The sequence below is a fragment of the Mytilus galloprovincialis genome, chromosome 2 (assembly GCF_965363235.1).
Source record: "Mytilus galloprovincialis chromosome 2, xbMytGall1.hap1.1, whole genome shotgun sequence".
Classification (NCBI taxonomy): Eukaryota; Metazoa; Mollusca; class Bivalvia; order Mytilida; family Mytilidae; genus Mytilus; species Mytilus galloprovincialis.
Genome location: NC_134839.1, coordinates 98,919,065 through 98,938,522, shown reverse-complemented (window position 1 = coordinate 98,938,522; position 19,458 = coordinate 98,919,065). Strand labels below are relative to the sequence as shown.

Genomic DNA, 19,458 nt, shown 5'->3' with positions numbered 1-19,458 from the left:
ATAGTATCTTGTATAAACTAGTATAAAGTTAACGTTGACATGATTTGGTATAATCTGTTGCTGTTTGTTACCTCTAGATAAATTTACCCGTGAAGTCACTTTTGTAGCGTTTTTCAGTCGTGTGAGAGACAGTGCATGTTTTTTTTTTGTGCTGTTTTATGCAATGGCCATTGTTATATTATAGTTCGTTTCTGTGTGTGTTGCATTTTAATGTTGTGTTTCTGTTGTGTCGTAGTTCTCCTCTTGTATTTGATGCGTTTCAACTCAGTTTTAGTTTGTAACCTGTATTTGTTTATTTCTCAATCGATTGATGAATTTCGAACAGCGGTATACTAAACACACGTATGGTGTATTAAATTATAAGTCTGATACCTTTGATAACTATTAGCATGTCGAAATGTCCTATTGTAATGTTTATTTGTATATTTCTCTGTCCGGAATGTTTTTTCATTTAGTTGTACTGTAGTCCTGTCACGTAATGTTGTCATTTTAGTGTTATATTTAACATTGCCATTACAGCGCGAGGTTTGGCAAGCCGCAAAACCAGGTTCAACCCACTATTTTTCTTAAAATGTCCTGAATCAAGTCATGAAAAAGGCAGTTGTTATCTTTTAGTTCGTTTCTATATGTGTTTTGGTATTTTGTTGCACTTCAGTGTTTCTGCTGTTTCCTCTTATATTTGTTGTGTTTCCCTCAGTTTTAGTTTGTAACCCGGATTTGTTTTCTCTCAATCGTTTTATGACTTTAGAACAGCGGTATACTACTGTTGCCTTTATTTATTTGTCTTTGTCACTGTTACAAATGCTAGTTTATAAGTTCTAGTTGATCTCTGTTTATAGATTTTTGGAATGCTAAAGGTAACATATACTAAAACAATAAAGCTTCAGCAATTTCTGTTTGATCTGTTTTATATTTTGTTATTTGAGCCTTCTTAATTATATTTATTATAAAAAAATACATATTTAAATCCAAAGGGATTGAAGGCTTAGAATACAACGATATACACAATGCAAACATTATCTATAGCCTGCTATATGGTATAGCTGCCATGTTTTGGCAATTGTAGTTGAAGGGTGTGTGGTTATCTGTATTTGAATTTTTCGAGTCTTTCATGCAGTCTTTTGCAGGTAATTTTATCACAAGGAACTATACCACAACTGCTCCTTGTTATGTTTTTTTCAGCGACTTTAAAGTTAAAAGGCAAATGAGTTGATATTCGATCCCGTACACGTTGCTGTACGTTTTTTGGCATCACTATGATTTTTAGTTGCAGTGAACGACGAGTGGTCGGCTCAGAGTTAAAAAAAAAACATTGAACAGTTAGAATGACATATCTTCCTGTAGGCTGTTACGTTTTAAACAAGGGCGTTAACGAGTCGGCTTAGTTTGTATGTGTAAAACAAAGCAGGGTTCAAATTCATATTGCAATGACATATGCATTTCCTGATATGCATGAATTAATTGTCGTTGGACTTCAATAAATGCGCCATTTTTCTGCAGACTAAAACATCAAAAAACATATAGAAACTATTTACAAGAAACAATTATACTACTCGTGATAGATTGTTGCCTGCTTAGCGTCTAGTGACAATTATTTCACTCTATATCTAGAGAAAAAACCCATAACATAAATCTTCATCTCAGTCTGAATTACTTATAGTCTGGAGCGTTAACACCTTAGCATACACTTAATCATACAAAGTGTAGAAGAAAAAAAACTCTTATTGTATGGTCTTCGACCTTGAGCAAAACCGATACTGTGAAAAGGCAAAATCATTCTATAATAAACTCACAGACTAAAAAAAAAAAAACATCTATAAATAAAAGCATGTTCTAAATCACTCTTAGTCTTTAAAATTGTCCAATATAAATACGTCGCTCTTAAGGGTCTTAATAAACCACATCCATGTTCCTAACTTAATCGCTATAAGTCAAGACAAACGTTCTAACCATATACCATGTTAATTATCACTCAGTGTGTAATAACATAAACGGTACTATTGTTTCTGCAACAAATGCACATGTCAACAATCAATGTCTCTTAAATAAATCATATAAATATGGGTTAACTTAATTTCGATGCCTCTGGTGGTGGACTATTAGTCCCCGAGGGTATCACCAGCCCAGTAGCCAGTACTTCGGTACTGGCATGAAAATACAGATTGTTTGTGTTATTAAAATTTGCTGTTACAAAATGATATAAATTATTATAAATTAAGGAATGTATCTCCCTCATGCAAAGCTCTTATTCCTTTCACGTATTTGGCTATACTTTTTGGACCTTTTGGATTATAGCTCTTATTCTTTAATATAAGCTTTGGATTTCAAAGATTTTGGCTACGAGCATCACTGAAGAGACATGTATTGTCGAAATGCGTATCTGGTGCAAGAAAATTGGTACCGTTAATTTTATTAATTTAAGTAGCTTTGCACTAACAAACAAAATAGATATTGATTAATACCATGTATGAAATAACCATAAAATTGCCAGGTAAATTTCGTGATAAACTATATCGAATAAAATTTAAAAATTTTAAAAAACTTGTAAACAGAAAAAAATATCATAGTTTTTTTATTCATTAAAAAAATATATACATAACTAAACACACATACATGCATTTATAAATAGTATACATAAATAAGCACACACCAGTATGGACTGATAAAGTACATGTAGCTGAAATTTATTTTCCCTGAAATATTGAGATTGGTTACATATTTGATTGAAATGTATAATGTATTAATGTATAATGGAAAACTAGTTATTATCATTGCTCGTACGTAAACTTAAGATTGGAACTTTTCATTTCATCATCATACAATGCACCAAAACACTCATTTTGTGCAACCGTAAACCAGTTCTTCCAGTCTCCTACCTGACCTGCAAGAAATTTTGAAATATATTCATTTATACATTGACTCCAAGATTTACCAAAATCTGAAAATCCTTGAAACTCTGTTGTTTTCTACACACCGATTACATGACATATTGACAGTCCAAAGTGTAACTTAAAAAGTTATAGTTGCTGTAATATGCAGTGTGGGTTTTAGCCATTGTTGAAGTCCGTACGTTTACCTATAGTTGTTGATGTCTGTGTAATTTTGTCTCTTGTGGAATGCTGTCTCATTGGCAATTATACCACATCCTCTTATCTTAATAACTTTACTCTCTATTTGTACATTTATTCGATACTAATATTTCATACTTTTATCAAAATGTTCATGATGTATTTTACTAAATCTGCTGGATGTATACTGATTGATATTCTAGTGTGGGAAACATAGGTATATTTTTGTTGAGAGTGGCTTTGGGCTACTAGGTTTAGTTACTGTGAGTATGTTAGTACTTTTCTAATTTTTTTTCTTTTTGACAAGTTTTCTACATTACATGGAAATCTGATAAGCCAAATAAACTGCGAAAGATACCATGGAGATAGTCGAAGAGAAACTCAAAACGCAAAAAGAGAAACAAGTCCACAAAAAATTACATAGGATAATTATTTAAAAAGACTAAGCAAAGCAAACACTACAACAACTTTGAGGTAATCAAGCTCTTTCCTACTGTACAGTTTGTTCTTATATTGTACTGTTACACTATTATCCTATGTTAAGGGAGACAACTCATCAAATATACTAGGCTTATCATTTTGAACAGCAGACGTGCGTTTCGTCTGCAAAATACTAATTCGCGATGCTTGAATAAAAAAGTGAGCGCTGTCATACTTGTTGAAGGACTCACTGTGGCTTTGAAATATCAAACAACAACGAAAGCGCTGTTCCTTTGTTTTGTATATGTTGTGCATGTACTGGTTTTGTGTCATGGATGGGTATCCCATATCTTTTGTTTTTGTGTCATGGATGGGTACTCCATATCTTTTGTTTTTGTTTTTCTTTGTATTTCTTACTGTCTACCATATTTGTTTTTCGTTGATTGTTTTTCGTTTGGTTTTCTTTATTATTCCTATATTGTCATGTTAGCGTCTTTGTAGCTTACTAAACTGTATTGGTTTTGCTTATAATTGTTTATGTCTGTAGGATAGTTGTCATATAGGCAACACCGCAATATCTACTTATTTTCATAGAAGCAAACAATTACGAACGACAAGAAGTTCAGATAATGCCTACATTTTAATTCTAAGAACAATATAATGATAAAAGGTATACTGAGAAAAACCCTCTTATTTTTATCTTTTTACATGAAGCATTATATTTTCGATAGGGTGTGTATGTGTCAAAATAGAATAATTAAAATGTTAAATAGTATCTGCATGTACCCAATCATATACGATACATTTTTTTCTCCATTATATTATTATATAGTAAATACCTTTTCGGAATAGGGTTGACTTTCTGTTCTTATCCACTAAAGCTGTATAATCTAATTTGTTGTTCTTTAGCTTATCAAAACTGCATTTATCTCCAACTTCCATGGCAAATTCGTTTTTACATGGCACGTTCAAATATTCAGCCGTTTTCAATATGTTTCCAGTTATGTCCTGAAAAGAAAAAAAAATGTTTAATAATTGCTATCTCTGATATAGGTATTCTCGGTCGATATTTTGAAATATTATTATTAATTTCTTTGTTTGTAGAAAATTTGGACTTGTAGTAAATTATTTTATCTATAGTGTTAGCAGGTTTTGTGTGGTTTTATATGAAATCTTATCGTCCTAAGGTTATAATTAAAAAAAAATATATTTTATTTCAATTGTTCTATTCTTTTTATAAACAAAACCTGACAATAGAAGAAGATATTTTATTTCAAAACATAGGTATTTTGAAATTAAAATTTCGATTCAGTCTGAAGGGTAACCGGGCAATTCTATGATATCTAACTAGGATAATTATTTCCTTTATAAATTTAAGGCGTTATATGGCAAAATAGTTTCCGCGTAGTTATTTAAAAAAACAACTAGTAACATCAACTTTGAACACGACAACACTTAGCCTAGATTATGTTAGACTGTTTTACCTGTTTCATCTCTTCATAATATAATGGCAATATGTTCTTCTTTATATCGATTTCTTTTTCCCAATCTTTACTGAACTGAAACCATCCACCAAACATTTTCACTATAAATAGAACACATAAACGTTAAAGCAAACACCGTTTATAACATTTTCTTTATTTGTAGAGGCAAAACCCTAAGATTCGAGGATAATAAAGCACTCAAACGGCAGAATTTGCTTTTATCTAGTTTTTTCAGACAGAGCGACAGAAAGAAAAACCATTATTTTTATGAAACACTAATATTGGAATAGAAACCACTGAACAATAGAAATGTGATTGCTGATAGTTGTATGTGTAATGTTTAAATCAAATTTATCAGCAGATTCGACGCATTCCGTATTTAAACAACTGAATTAAAAAACCCGGATATATAAAGTTGATCATACGCTATACTGTATTAGGAGACATACTCGATAGAGTTTTCATATAGAAATGCTCTTTTTGGGTATGCTTTCACGTTCGGTTGGAAACCTCATGATTGGAGAGTGGCACACCAACTGCACTTAATAGTTTGTCTGTTTCAAGGCAAATCAAACATACATTCTTCAAATGAATGAAAGGATGATTTTTAAATGTATAAATGTATTTTTTAACATGTGAGTAAAATCATCAAAATGGGAAGTAACTACTCATGTGTTGTCCCCAAGTTAACAATCAACTATTAGATGGGCAGTAGTTACTGCCCCTAACTACTGCCCCTGTTGAAAAAATGTAATATTTCTACAGTTAATAACTTGACTTACATTGACCGGTAAATATTTGTTCAATAAACTCATTCCATGTAGTCCCCTCTTTCATGATTCCCTTTCCTTTTAAATGATTATACATTGACACGTGAAGATCCTTCGGATTTCTTTGGACGTATACTATCTTTCCAGTTCCGTTTCGCAACTGTTCAGGGAGATATTTGTAAGGTAAATGTGTTACTAGTAGCCTTCTAGAAGGTGCACTATTAATTTTGTCTAATGTGCTAGCTGCTTCAATCATGTTTTCAATTGTATTGTATTGGTTGTATTGTGTAGAACCAGAGAGCAGCATAGATAGTATTTCGTGGGTCCAGTGTGTGCCTGCAAAAAATACAGATGAATTTTCCTTTGATGAAGTGAAGGCAAAATGAATAATTAATTGGACGTTAGAAAGTAAAAAAAATATAGATTTATAATATTCGTTGCTATGAACAGAAACAAAGGTTTTAATCGTTCATATAGCAAAGGTTTGAGCTAAAGTTGTTATTTTTTATCTCGTTATTTTATACATGCTAAGGAACACTCACCAGCTTTTGGAAAGGAACACAAGAATACGTCTGAATCACGACACTCCATATCTCGTATCTGTTTAAATTTTTTCTCGGGTTCTGGGTAAAGCCCTGGGAAAGGGATCCATATTATACCGTCATACATAAATGGACCACCACTAAGCTCCATTTTCTTGTTGGGGTCAATTCTTTAAAAGAAAATTAACATCTACTGACTGCTAATACATAATAAAATAGATCACAGTAAAAACTGAAAACACACTTATCATTAACTATTTGTTTCACTCATTAAATTATTTTTTCTGTGAAATTAGTCTTTGCAAGTAGTCAAATTAATAAAACGAAGAGTTAATGCTATATTGTACCAAATAGATCACACTGTTAACGAGAATCGATTGCCTTTGTACTTTGTGATCACGTATTTAGACAAAAGAAATTTTCAAACACTATCTATTTTTTCTACTATTGCATTTTATGTCTGATTTACATGACATACATATTATACTAAATAAATAAAAAAGCACAGTTATAAGAAAAGAGAAAATTCCCGAATAAATAGAATCATAGAAAAAACTTACTTGTTTGCACTTTCCATCTCTACACATGTATGGTATTTAACAGAACATGTTAAAGTATTTATATTCTACATAGAAATACCTAAATGACGCGTACACTTTAAAAGTTCAGAAGGTGGAATGAAATGTGAAGAGTAGGTATGATAGAGTAACATATTTTATTTCGTCATTCATGTACTAATAATGAATTTAGTTTGGACGACATATGTCTAAGCTATGTAAATAATAACAGATTCGCACAAAGCATCATTCTATTTGTATATTATAAATCGATTATTTCATTACGAAATAAAATGTGTTACCCAGTCGACTATTAATCATACAATCAGGTTAGCATCGTTTGTTATTACTCGGTTATTCATCATTCCACCTTCTAAACTTTTAAAGTGTACACGTCATGTGTAACCTTCATATGTATTTTATGTAGAATATAAATAAACTAACATGTTCTATTGAATACCATAAATGTTTAGAGATGGAAAGTGCACACAAGTAAGTTTTTTTATATGTTCTACTTATACAAGATTTTTCTCTTTTCTTATAGTTTCAATTGTGTATAATTACTAAGAATAAAACGAGTTCTATAATAAATCAGACATAATTAGAACAACTACATATAATAGTGCCCTATGATTTCATTTTCTTATATATGCGACCATAAAGTACTCAAAGTAAACGTCAGCAATCGATTAAGTCTGACAGTGTGATATATTTGATATATATTTTTTTAGTAGTAACACTTAGTCTCTGATTATCATTTTGACTACTTGTAAAGGTCCAATTTCACAGTTGAAAAATTGATTTAATGACTGAAACAAATGGTTAATTATAAGTTTTTCCCCCGTTTTTTCTATGCTCTATTTTTATTTTGTATAAGCAGTTAGTACATGTAACATAAATCAAGACAAGAAAATATACGAAAAATTAATGAGATTAGCAGGGGTATGTGGTTTTTACTCCACGACATTTTGTCAATTGGTAGACACAAGTGCAACAAATTCATCTTAATTAATTGTTTTTTTTTACTTTTTTTGAAAGTAATGTCCATGTCTCTTTACATGGGACCCCCAAGGGTGACTGGAAACACGAAATATGGTCACCTTGTCTTTTATCGACCGGCAGTAAAACGCTTGCCAAAGTGAGGCGTCCGTTTGGCTGTGCGGGATATGTCAAGTTTGCAGCGACGTCCGGTCAGAATTGGGACGTTAACTCATTCGCCCCCAAGAGGTTTCTAGAAAATCAGACATTTTCGAAAATTTGTAATCATATGCAAATTATATGCAAATTAGCAGACTCTTGATGCTGTAATTGATGCTCATCTATTAAACTATATATTGAGATTTGGGGGCAGATGGCATGGGTGGGGGGTAGGGTGGGAGGTGGAAGATTTTCTCGTGGATTTGAACCCACCCACACTGAAAAATGGTCATTTTCCGTCTATTTTCCGATTTTAAAACGACCTTGAGATGTAAACATTGACCAGACTGTGTTTCTTTGTCATTCAAGTATTACACTATAGTTACTGCAGTCCATTCATGCTAACTGGGAGTATATGGGACTTAAAGTGTCTTGCTGGCGAATTATTATTGTTAAGTCAGGTCTGCCTAAATGTCTGTTTATACGAATTTTTGACAAAATGGTGACCTAGATTTTACAGACTAGTTTCCTAATGGCCATATTATACCTCTTTGTGTTCCTATATCACCTATGCATGCATTCACGATAATAGTGTATACCTACAATGACAACTAGTTACGTAATGGCCATCAAAAGATGCCCACCCCCACTTGATTTTGGCTACTTTTCAAGTTTTTCCGATTTTGAACTCTTAAACGGCTTTCAAAGTGCCATATTTTCATAAACAGACGTCCGTATATGAGTTTATGGACCATGAACTGCTTGGTTGAAGTCCCTGCTATCCTGACAGGTGGGGCAGTTCAAAAAAAGTATGGAGGGTCATACGGGCCATCAAAGAATGGTGGTCGCCATCACGCCTACAGGCGGGATTGGGGGTTAAAGGGTTAAATCATATGCTCTTTGCACATTAAGAAACCTTGCAACAACTTTTTGAGGGGTCCGTAGGTGGCCTGTTGCAAGCAAAGGCAAAATTTCTGTCCCTATCCAATCTACCTAGCAGTGGCAGTCCAAATCTCCCAGACCATCATCCATGATGGCCTCTATTTTTACAAGACCTACTTATTGTATTTGTGGTTAACCTGTTCTCGTCCTGAACATGCATGAAATATTTTCCACTGGACGTTAAGCAACCAACAATCAATCAATCAATCTTTATATGGGTATATTCCAAAAATAAATAAACAGACAGAAAGGATACATCAAATAATAAACTAAATGCAGTAAACAGTTAGACGCCATAAAAACTAAAACTCTTGTTAAGGTTTTGACTCCCTCGGGCACAGTTGACCTTAATTGAATTAAGCTATTCATGTTTTTATTCAAAGCCCCTTTTTAGCTGTTAAACTTTCTCTGTATTAACCCCCCTCGTTTTCAAAGTTTATGTTTAACCGTTCCAGAAGAAGGTAAATTGAGAAAAATCCCTCGGACGCATTTTACGAAGTGTTACTAGTATTTTAATCAATTATTATCAAACACACTTCATATCAGTGTAGGGTGCTTTTATATTGAACTTTTTTAACTTGAATTTAGAATGATTAATACTGAAATGTCTCCTTAAAATCCTTAAATAAATAAACTTCCTGCAGACAAAACAAATATGATCGTACAACGTTTGCCTCATTGGATAACCATGGTTCATAAGGTTGAACGACAATTTGCTATGATATAATATTATTGATTCATTTACAAAGATGGAACAATATAAAACGTAAGTGCATATTTTAAGTTCCTATTAATCTGCTGAAGTAAAAGTTTTATACCAAACTGTTAAGATACGTTGTATTCACAATACTTTTGTTGATATATCATTGTTGTTCATTGTAGCACTTCGATCATAATGTAGACAGGTTTCCATGTGATTATTTAGCAAAAATTGTTACAGTTCTTTTCATAATGCTAGCAAGACAAAGATTTGTTTGACTTGCTTGCTTAGTTTCTATAAATGTTTTCTCAAGCATTGTAATAAAGGTTGACACATGAAAACTACATGTACATAAAAAGGCATTTTTAAACTTGTATACATTTTATTTAAATTTGATTAGACATTATCAAATTTCACTATAATACACAGGATTGAACTCCGCTTACTTATATTGTTTGCAGATGAATTAAGTCAAACAAACAAACAAACCTTTGTCTTGCTAGCATTATGAAAAGAGCTACATGTATAAACGTATATCAAATTTCATTTCAGAGAGATGAAAAGCCTTGGAGAAAAAATAATGAAAATGGGAGGGCCATTTGTGTATGATAATGTGATGTGGCCACCTTTTCCGGGTTTGTGCCCTGATTCGGAAAAAAAATTCAAAGAAAAACAAGATATGGAATGCCGTGATACTGATGTTTATCTTTGCTCCTTTCCAAAAGCAGGTAATATATGTAAATACCCCGGTACATGTATATGTATTCTAAACATTTAGGATTTTCATGACACATTCCCACTGCTATAAGGCGAGCAATACGATTACTAGCACTATCCCTTATAACTTGCAGTTGGAAATATCAGTATGTCAACGTACAGCTGTATACAAATGTTGCATTTTTTTCTAATTAAGTAACAAACTACTGTAATCTCAATGAATAATTGACGTTTTCCTGTTAAAACTGCATTCTTCAATCACAAAAAAACTCACGAGTATAATTCAAACGGGAATGTCCCTGATCAAATGGCAAAATTAAAAGCTCAAACATATCAAACGAATGGATAACAGTTGTCATATTCCTGACTTGGTGCAGGCATATGGAGAACATTTTGGATAAAACACGGTTTTATATCTAACCCTCTCACTTGTATGACAGTCGCATCAAATTCCATTATACTAACAACAATGTGTCTGCAAAACAAACAGAGTACTGGCACAGATCGTTTTGGATACTTCGATGATTTTAACAGCTTTATCTTATTAAAAAAAAGAGGCTTATTAAATATTTTGAGCTTTTTTTGTAGGAACAAACTGGACACACGAAGTTTTATCCATGTTAATGTCTCAATCGACGAGCTACAACTTATGGGTCAAACAAAAGGGCCTTTTAGAAATGTGCGACCCTATAGATAGTGTAACGAAGATGCCATCACCAAGACTTCTCATGACACATATGCCATATAGATACCTCCCTAGTCAGCTTCAAAATGGAAAAGGGAAGATAGTATATGTTCAGAGAAATCCTAAAGATCTCTTCGTTTCCTTGTATAATTTTGAAAAGGGGAAATCAGCTATTGAAAAACATTTGTCATGGGAGGAATTTTTTGAAAAGACAGTTATTAAAGACGAAGGTTTGTACACATGACTTACATAACAAAACTAAAGAAACGATACAGGGCAATGTATTTTCCATATATATATATAATGAAATTGGATACACAATAAATTGATTTTTAAAGTTTTTTCTGTATGTGTTTGCACCACTGATTGACCCAGGAATCGGGAGGGTCGAGCAACACAAAAAAGTTTAACCCGACCAGGTTCTTTATATGATTGTCTAGAGTAGGTGTCGTTGGTTGCTGTCTGTCATATTTGATTTTCGTTAACTTTTTAATATATGAGATCGTAAGTTTTCTTTTGTAAACCTTTTTTTCACTTTTGGTCATACCAAGGCCTTTGATAGCTTTCTTATGGGCTATTAGTTTGGACATAGTTGAAGACTGTACACTGACCTGGAATTATTAAAATCTATTGATAGTATTCTATAGGCTATTAGTTTGCGCATGGTTGAAAACTGTACAGATACCTGGAACTATCCAGTTCTATTGATAGTTTTCCTATTTGCAATTTAGTTGTATAATATAAGCCTTCGTAGGTCCATATCGTTTGCTTTCAATGTTGTTTATCGGATATTTTTATTACTTTCAAGGCAAAGATACGGATATTTAGTTTATTTTTACAACCAATGCTGAACCACCGATATTTTTTTACTATCAATGCCGGATAACGTGATTCAGCATTGAATGGTGAAAAAACTCCGAAAATACGCTAAAAAGTAAACGATATATAAACTAGCCTTTTTGAAGTATTATGTTATAGGACTAATTTCCAATCATACCTTTTTTTAAATCAAATTCTTTTAGTTTAGTACAGGATATAAAATGGTAAAAACTTAAAATCATCATGTTTATTTCTTTATAGGTGCTCTTTACGGCGGATGGTATGAGTATACGAAAGAATGGGAAAAGCAACTAGGTCATGATAACATCTTACAGTTGTATTATGAAGACATGAAAAAGGTAGGAATTAGCATTGATCTATCACAGATTATTATATTTATCACAGTGCAACATATTTTCGCTGGAATGCTATTATGATATAGTTTAAAAAATATTTTTAGACATTGTCCCTTTGTATATCACTATAACTATGTGCATAGATTTGATTTCATATGAAGAAAAAAAAAATACACACCGTTGCCCTGTCGTTTAAACAAATACACGATCCTCTAGATCCATCAAAAATATTTATTTTATGTATAAAAATAAAAGTGTATACGTCCCAGTGTTTAGCATATTTCCTTTCTCATTTCATACTAATAGAAACAACAATACAACAATTATTATTTTATCAGTGTTTTACAAATGTTTAGGGATTGTTCTTATTTTATCAGTGTTTTACAAATGTTTAGGGATTGTTCTTATTTTATCAGTGTTTTACAAATGTGTAGGGATTGTTCTTACTGTCATCAATAATCTGTCTTAAAGTAGCATTTGCTGTAAATATCAAAAGAAGCAATAAACAATGCCTGGGGTCGATATAATTTATCATTATGTTGTGCGTATCAAATTATACCTTGAGGTGTCCCCTCCAGATTATCGTTTATCGATGGCTTTGTCACCTGATATAAATACAAATATGAATATAAATAGAAAGGCAAATGATAGTTTGTCTAGGTCTGTATGATTTCATCTCATATATATATAAAAAAAATCATCATTTTACCTGCATTAAAAGGATTGTTTTCTTCGTGGACCGTATCCTTCACAGAAATGATTCTTCTTATATGCTTCCCAGTTTTACTTATGAAGTAATTTCGATTCTTCTATTAATTACCGAACATGTTTAGCTCATACATAAATCATCTCAGAGATCTTAGGATTACATCAATACGAATTCAAATAAGGTTAAATTATTGACTTGTAATCAAATAATACATCAGCGATTGTTTTTTTTTTTTTGGGGGGGGGGGCATATTTTGACCAAATTTAACCAAACTTACACGCCAATATTCGCATTTATAAATGCTATAAACAAACAAAACATCATATTCAATTTTTAGGGTTCTTTTTATATCGTAGCTAATTATCCTTTTCTATTTTATGTTTACTATTAATTGGATCTAATCATTTTCATTATATTTAGGATTTACCTGGAAACATTTTAAAAATAGCAGATTTCATTGAAACATCATGTTCCAAAGAACTAGCAGAAACCATAGCTGATAAGTGTAGTTTTGACAATTTGAAGGCCAACAGAATAGACCCAACATCATTTCTTACAGACGGTGGAAAATCAACACTTTTTAGAAAGGGTAATTATTTACATATCTTAGTCAGAGGCAAAATCATTTTATAATTAAGAATTCAATTGTTCGTGAACAATTAAGAGAGCTTTCCTCTCATAATGTAAAGTGTATGTTAAGTTAGGCGAAGAATGATTCGAAAAGCTTTAAAACACACACAAAATACTCTAAAACACATAATTTGCTATTAAGACATTACCTTGGCTTTTGATCATGCAACCCGTTTTACGTTCATTGGTCTCCGATGTCATTGCAAGAGACTCGATGGGTCTAGGACCTTTGTTATAGAGTTTAAGCTGATCTTGTCTTTTAGAAACTGATGATGGGGATTATGCCATTTACAGACAGGTCAAATCTAATCGCTAAAAAACAACGTTGCAACTTAATGACATAAAAAAATGAAATCCCATTGTTTACGATTTCTATAAACAATGGTTTCTGAAATTATCTCCTTGCAAGGTTCCAATGTGAGTTATTGAAGAAAAAAAATCCTCCTGAGGTTTTTTTCCAAAAACGATTACTGTGTTCATCCATCGAAAAGGTTTTATGGTTTTGGGCACAGAACTTTATAAACCGAAAAAATTTCACAACACACAGGGTGCATTCCGTAAATTTTTTTGAGCCACCGATACATGTACACAGTGTGAACTTCAGAGCAAAATAAATCGCATTCATAATGTATAAGTGAATATCATCGTAAACAATATTTCAGATATTCGCACAGTCTAAACTGAAAAAAAAACATATCATCATGTGATCACCACTTATAATAATGTTTATTATTATATTACAGGTCAAGTTGGTGATTGGAAAAACTGGTTCACAGTTGCTCAAAATGAAATTTTTGACAGAAATTACAAGGATGTCATGAAAGGCACGACACTCAATTTTCTCTATGAATTATGATTAATACTAGTTATATGTTACTATATCAAATAACATGTTCACCATGATTAGAATATAGACACTACAATTTACTCAGATGTACACATCATATTGAATCATTTAATATTGAATAAGTTACTAGTACTTTGAAAGCTAAACTGTAGTCTTGTTTCAAAAATGCATTAAAATTATCTTATATTATTATTATAATACATGATTTTTTTATAAGTTGTTGGTTTTGAACCAGCTTTCAGTAACTGTCAGTACTATATGTGTCTATAGTGTTTTTGTATGTTTTTTATCGGTTCTTAGTGTCGATCCGATGAGTTAATCCATTTTCAATTGATGATTTATACTTTGCTCTTATGTTGTACTGTTATCCCCCTGACCCTAATCAGGAATATGAAAAGAGTTAAGCGCCAGCAAACACGTTTAACTCCGCCACAATCTGTATGTCTTGTCCCAAGTTAAAAGTCTGTAATTACTTGGTTGTCCCAAGTTAAAAGTCTGTAATTACTTAGTTAAAAGTCTGTAATTACTTGTCTTGTCCCAAGTTAAAAGTCTGTAATTACTTGGTTGTCCCAAGTTAAAAGTCTGTAATTACTTGGTTGTCCCAAGTTAAAAGTCTGTAATTACTTGTCTTGTCCCAAGTTAAAAGCCTGTAATTACATGTCTTGACCCAAGTTAAAAGTCTGTAATTACTTGGTTGTCATGTGTTGCTGTTTATCATTTTTGTTTTTCGTCTATTGTTTTGTACATGAAAAGAGTCGTTAGTTTTCTAGTCTGAATTGTTTAACATTTGTCATGTCGAATTTTTGTTAAAGCTTACTATGCGGTATGTGTTTTACTTATTGTTAAAAGCCATACAGTAACCTATAGTTAATAACTTTGTCTCTAGTGGACAGTTGTCTCATTGTCGATCATACCACATCTTCTTATTCTAAATCGAGGAATTCGAAATAAAAGTCATTACTTTGAAACCAGACCGAAAAACACGAACGATGCATTATTCAGACCATTAGTTTTGAATTGTTTTTTATTTGTCATTTTTAAGGCATTCAAGGCTGACTATGCGGTATAGGTTTTACAATGTTGAAGGTCGTACATATATTAATATAGTTGGTTATTTCTGTGAAATTTGTTCTCTTGTGGAGAGTTGTCTCATTGGCAATCATACCACATCTTCTTTTTTTTATATTTGGTCCGGATGATATTGAAGTCTTAGTACAATTTTAATTAGGTCTACAGTCCTGACATTATGGCAATTCTTATCAGCCTAATCACATCACAATGAAATAAAAAAGTTAAACCACAAATTAACTGAACTCTGGGGAAAATTCAAAACGGAAATTCCCTAACTAAATGGTTTAATTAAAAGTTCAAACACATCATACGAATGGATAACCACTGTCATATTCCTACAGGCATTTCGTATTTCGAAAATGGTGGATTAAACCTGGTTTTATAGCTAGCTAAACCTTTTACTTTTACGACAGTCGCATCAAATTCCATTATATTGCCAACGAGATATAAACAAAACATACAGACATAATAGGTAAAAATGTAAAAACAAATATGGGTACATCCGTCAACATTGTGTTACTGTGGATTCATTTATTTTCGTGGGTATCAATTTTTGTGCAATATGGAAAACTTTCGTGGGTATTTGATTTCGTGGTTTTGTCAATCTCTGCATAGAAAGCCTATACAAAATGTGTAGTTCGTTGAAAATTTATTTTCATGGTTCACCTGTTCCCACGAAAATTGGTATCCAACGAATAATAATGAATCCCCAGTATAATCATAACCACTACAAAAATAATCAAAGATGTAACATAGAAGCACAAAAAGGCACTAGAAAAAGCACATCAGCATAAATGAAACACGAATACACAAATTTACAATAGCACAGTCACACAATGACGCGATGTATATTAGTACTGAGCCCCGTCATATGTATCAAAAAAATAAAAAGGCACATAGACAAAGCTCATTAGCAAAAAATGAAAAACAAAAATACAAAAAGTATCATAGAACAATAACACATGACGGGATATACAAGTACAGAGTCATGTCAAATCGATATCACAAAAACAGACTAAACAGTAAAAGTAATATGCATGAAGACAAATAAAACAATACTCTTACACGTTATTAAGACGATAAACAACGTCAGTATCCAGAATCTAAACTTCAAGAACATCGTGTATTATTTGTAATGCTGATACGAAATGTTTATCAACAAGGTCTTGGTACCTACCGATGAACTTTTTTTTTTGGAAAGGACAAGGCGTTCTTTGACATACCCTGGTTCATCAACTTTTGCTCAGACACTGATGACGTTTTTACAAAGTCTGAATAGTAGCTGCAAGCTCTTGAATACCGAATAAGTGGTGAAGTTGGAATATTGCTACTAAGGTGGGCGAAATTGATAATTTCAAAATCAAAATCGCATCGTTCGTCATATATAGTTAATGCCTTTGAAATGTACGTGTCTAAACATAAGAACACTTGTACTTTAATGTAAATAATCAGAACAGAACTGTGCATGTTTCGAACCATCCTACCTTGTAATAAGATTTCATTTCCGGGAGGATGACTTAGGGACTTGCACACATTTTTTAATACATTGTAGACAAATTCTTATCTAGGTCACAATCCACCTTTTCACTTGTAACAATGTAGAACACATACTAAAACATATACTGATATTTATACTAGTATGTTGTAACATAAATGTGTATATAGTCTGTGTGTGGGATGGGCCCTATGTAACACGTATTCAATTGTACATCTTAGATTAAGTTGCATCACATCATTTAAGATAAAATATACACAAAACGACATAAATAAACAAAAAGACATATTAGGGTAGTATTCAGCCTTAGACTGCTGCAATTTGCTAAGTTTTATATTATCCCGAGTTTAAAATTATTGTAGAAAGATAATAGCAAAATTATCAAAGATCTATCAACAAAATGAGATGATGATAACCCTCTCACTTTTTATATATATCTAAAAAAAGCACGACAACGTGAACGAATTATTAAAAACTTATAATTACACAAAAATGAAAAAAATTAGCACCAATGATTTCACTGAAAACCGGACTGAATTCTTGTAAGACTTTAAAAGAGGGACGAAAGATACCAAAGGGACAGTCAAACTCATAAATCTAAAACAAACTGACAAAGCCATGGCTAAAAATGAAAAAGACAAACAAACAACAGCAAACATGACACAACATAGAAAACTAAAGAATAAACAATACGAACCCCACCAAAAAACTAGGGGTGATCTCAGGTGCTCCGGAAGGGTAAGCAGATCCTGCTCCACATGTGGCACCCGTCGTGTTGCTTATGTGATAACAAATCCGGTAAATAGTCTAATTCGATAGGTCACATTCATGAAAGGGAATGGGCTTGTAGTTCCGACGAAAGGAACATATCCGATATCATTTGTGAAACGGTTATTCCTTAACGGTCAACCAACTCTTGATGGCGTCCGTAAAATTTACGAAGGGATAATTTCAACTTCAACATTTGGAACTATTGGTTTAATAGCTTCCTTGTGAGCAACAACCCTCTATCAAGAAAATCATGATAGGAAATGCAAGCACGGGAATATCAATTGGGAGATATATACCCCGCATGCAGGTGCTGCTGGAATGTTGCTACTTAGAAATGGAAAGTTCACAATTGGAAAGCTGAAATCATCTCTTTTGTCGTAAAGTTTTGATTTCAACCGACCCTCATTGTCAATTTCTAGATGTAAGTCAAGATATGAGGCCGACTTAACTGTATCTGTAGTATCCTTTATCTTTAGCTCGATGGGATAGATGCGTTCCACATGGTCACCAAATTTTGAATTATTTAGTGAAAGAACATCATCTATATAGCGGAAAGTAGAGTTAAAGGATATTGCTAACTTCTTATCTTTCTTCCTAAGAAGTTCCTGCATGAAGTCAGCCTCATAATAATAAAGAAACAAGTCGACAACTAGAGGGCATAGTTTGTTCCCATTGTCTGTTGAAAAACATGTCCTCCGAACGTAACAAATATGTTGTCAATCAAGAAATCAAGCATCTTGATAATATCAGTTTAAGCGAATTTTTTGTTTGAATCAGAGTGATCCTTTACAAAGTAGGATTTATCCCTCACTAAGACAAGATACTTGTATCTACGTTGGCCATTCTGTTTTATGAAGCAAAGCAATACCAACTCATTCAATTTTCTCTTAGTTTGGAATGTGGAATAATAGTGTTAAGAGTAGAAAAGTCAAATGTTTTAATACTGTTACAAGATGAAAGAGAGTTAGATTGTATGTTATCTAAAAGATCTTTGGAATTTTTAAGTATACATATCTGATTCACGCCCCCTCTAGAATAGGCTGTTTCACAATAACTTTGAAGCCCGTCTTTGATTGCTGATAAAATAGATGTTAATAATTTAGAAAGAGGTTTCGTGGAGCACTTGGAATACCCAGCAATATACCGTTGTTTGTAAGGACACTTATGTAGTTTAGGTATCCAATACAGTGATGGAAGATCCAGTTCTTCATCTTTGGTTGAAATTTAACATAGCCTGAACTGATAACAGAAAGCGATCGAAGACTGTGGCAACTGGGAGGACCGCAAAAAATGTAGTCAATGCAGTATGACATTTAAAAGTAACTTTTGTTAAGAATAAAGCTTTATCATGAATTTGAATATGTTAAACCCTTATCATACCCTTTGTTTAGTGTTTTCATTATTATTAAACAAATGATTAAAGTAATGAAATGATGTTCATTTTCAAAATGAATTTATGTGGTTTTGAGATTGCCTACATTTTCACATGACTCAATTAAAGTCATAAGAAACGAGTGACAGGTGAAAAATAACGTTCTTCCAATTCTTGAACCAATGCATACAAACATCATAAACTTAGTCTTCTGTTCAAGAATTTTTCGTTTTTTTCGCATAAATTTCGTACAATCGTTATTTTTTTTTCTCTATCGGTCAGTGTTGTTGTGAAAATATGGCAGGTAATTAAAGTTCGTCTTTTGAAGCCGAAGTTTAACGATTGTCACCTGTTTGTCAACAATCA

The 19,458-nt window shown here is 32.4% G+C and overlaps 2 protein-coding genes across 4 annotated transcripts; one reads left to right on the top strand and one right to left on the bottom strand.

Moving 5' to 3' along the window:
* Positions 1–2,542: 2,542 nt before the first annotated feature.
* Positions 2,543–12,925, bottom strand: LOC143065068 (sulfotransferase 1C2-like). 2 transcript variants are annotated; one of them, XM_076238384.1, is made up of 6 exons: positions 12,907–12,925; positions 6,285–6,454; positions 5,755–6,078; positions 4,973–5,073; positions 4,328–4,496; positions 2,543–2,881 (listed from the first exon to the last, which is right to left on the bottom strand). In XM_076238384.1, the coding sequence occupies exons 2-6, from the start codon at positions 6,433–6,435 to the stop codon at positions 2,769–2,771; spliced, it is 858 nt and encodes a 285-aa protein (XP_076094499.1). In that variant the 5' UTR covers positions 6,436–6,454; positions 12,907–12,925; the 3' UTR covers positions 2,543–2,768. The 2 variants fall into 2 exon arrangements, with proteins under 2 accessions (XP_076094499.1, XP_076094498.1); XM_076238383.1 differs by lacking the exon at positions 12,907–12,925 and adding an exon at positions 6,845–6,977.
* Positions 7,208–14,581, top strand: LOC143065067 (amine sulfotransferase-like). Of its 2 annotated transcripts, none has more exons than XM_076238381.1 (6): positions 7,208–7,333; positions 10,173–10,348; positions 10,926–11,252; positions 12,103–12,200; positions 13,327–13,495; positions 14,280–14,581. In XM_076238381.1, the coding sequence occupies exons 1-6, from the start codon at positions 7,317–7,319 to the stop codon at positions 14,390–14,392; spliced, it is 900 nt and encodes a 299-aa protein (XP_076094496.1). In that variant the 5' UTR covers positions 7,208–7,316; the 3' UTR covers positions 14,393–14,581. The 2 variants fall into 2 exon arrangements, with proteins under 2 accessions (XP_076094496.1, XP_076094497.1); XM_076238382.1 differs by lacking the exon at positions 7,208–7,333 and adding an exon at positions 9,590–9,686.
* Positions 14,582–19,458: the final 4,877 nt, after the last annotated feature.

Bases quoted from the DNA above. Each gene is read 5' to 3' on its own strand.
- LOC143065068 (XM_076238383.1), bottom strand. The intron at 6,079-6,284 runs GTGAGTGTTCCT...TATTTTTTGCAG, and splicing joins GTGTTCCTTTCCAAAAGCTG to GCACACACTGGACCCACGAA. The intron at 4,497-4,972 runs GTAAAACAGTCT...TTTTCTTTTCAG, and splicing joins ATTATGAAGAGATGAAACAG to GACATAACTGGAAACATATT.
- LOC143065067 (XM_076238381.1), top strand. The intron at 11,253-12,102 runs GTTTGTACACAT...ATTTCTTTATAG, and splicing joins GACAGTTATTAAAGACGAAG to GTGCTCTTTACGGCGGATGG. The intron at 13,496-14,279 runs GTAATTATTTAC...ATTATATTACAG, and splicing joins ATCAACACTTTTTAGAAAGG to GTCAAGTTGGTGATTGGAAA.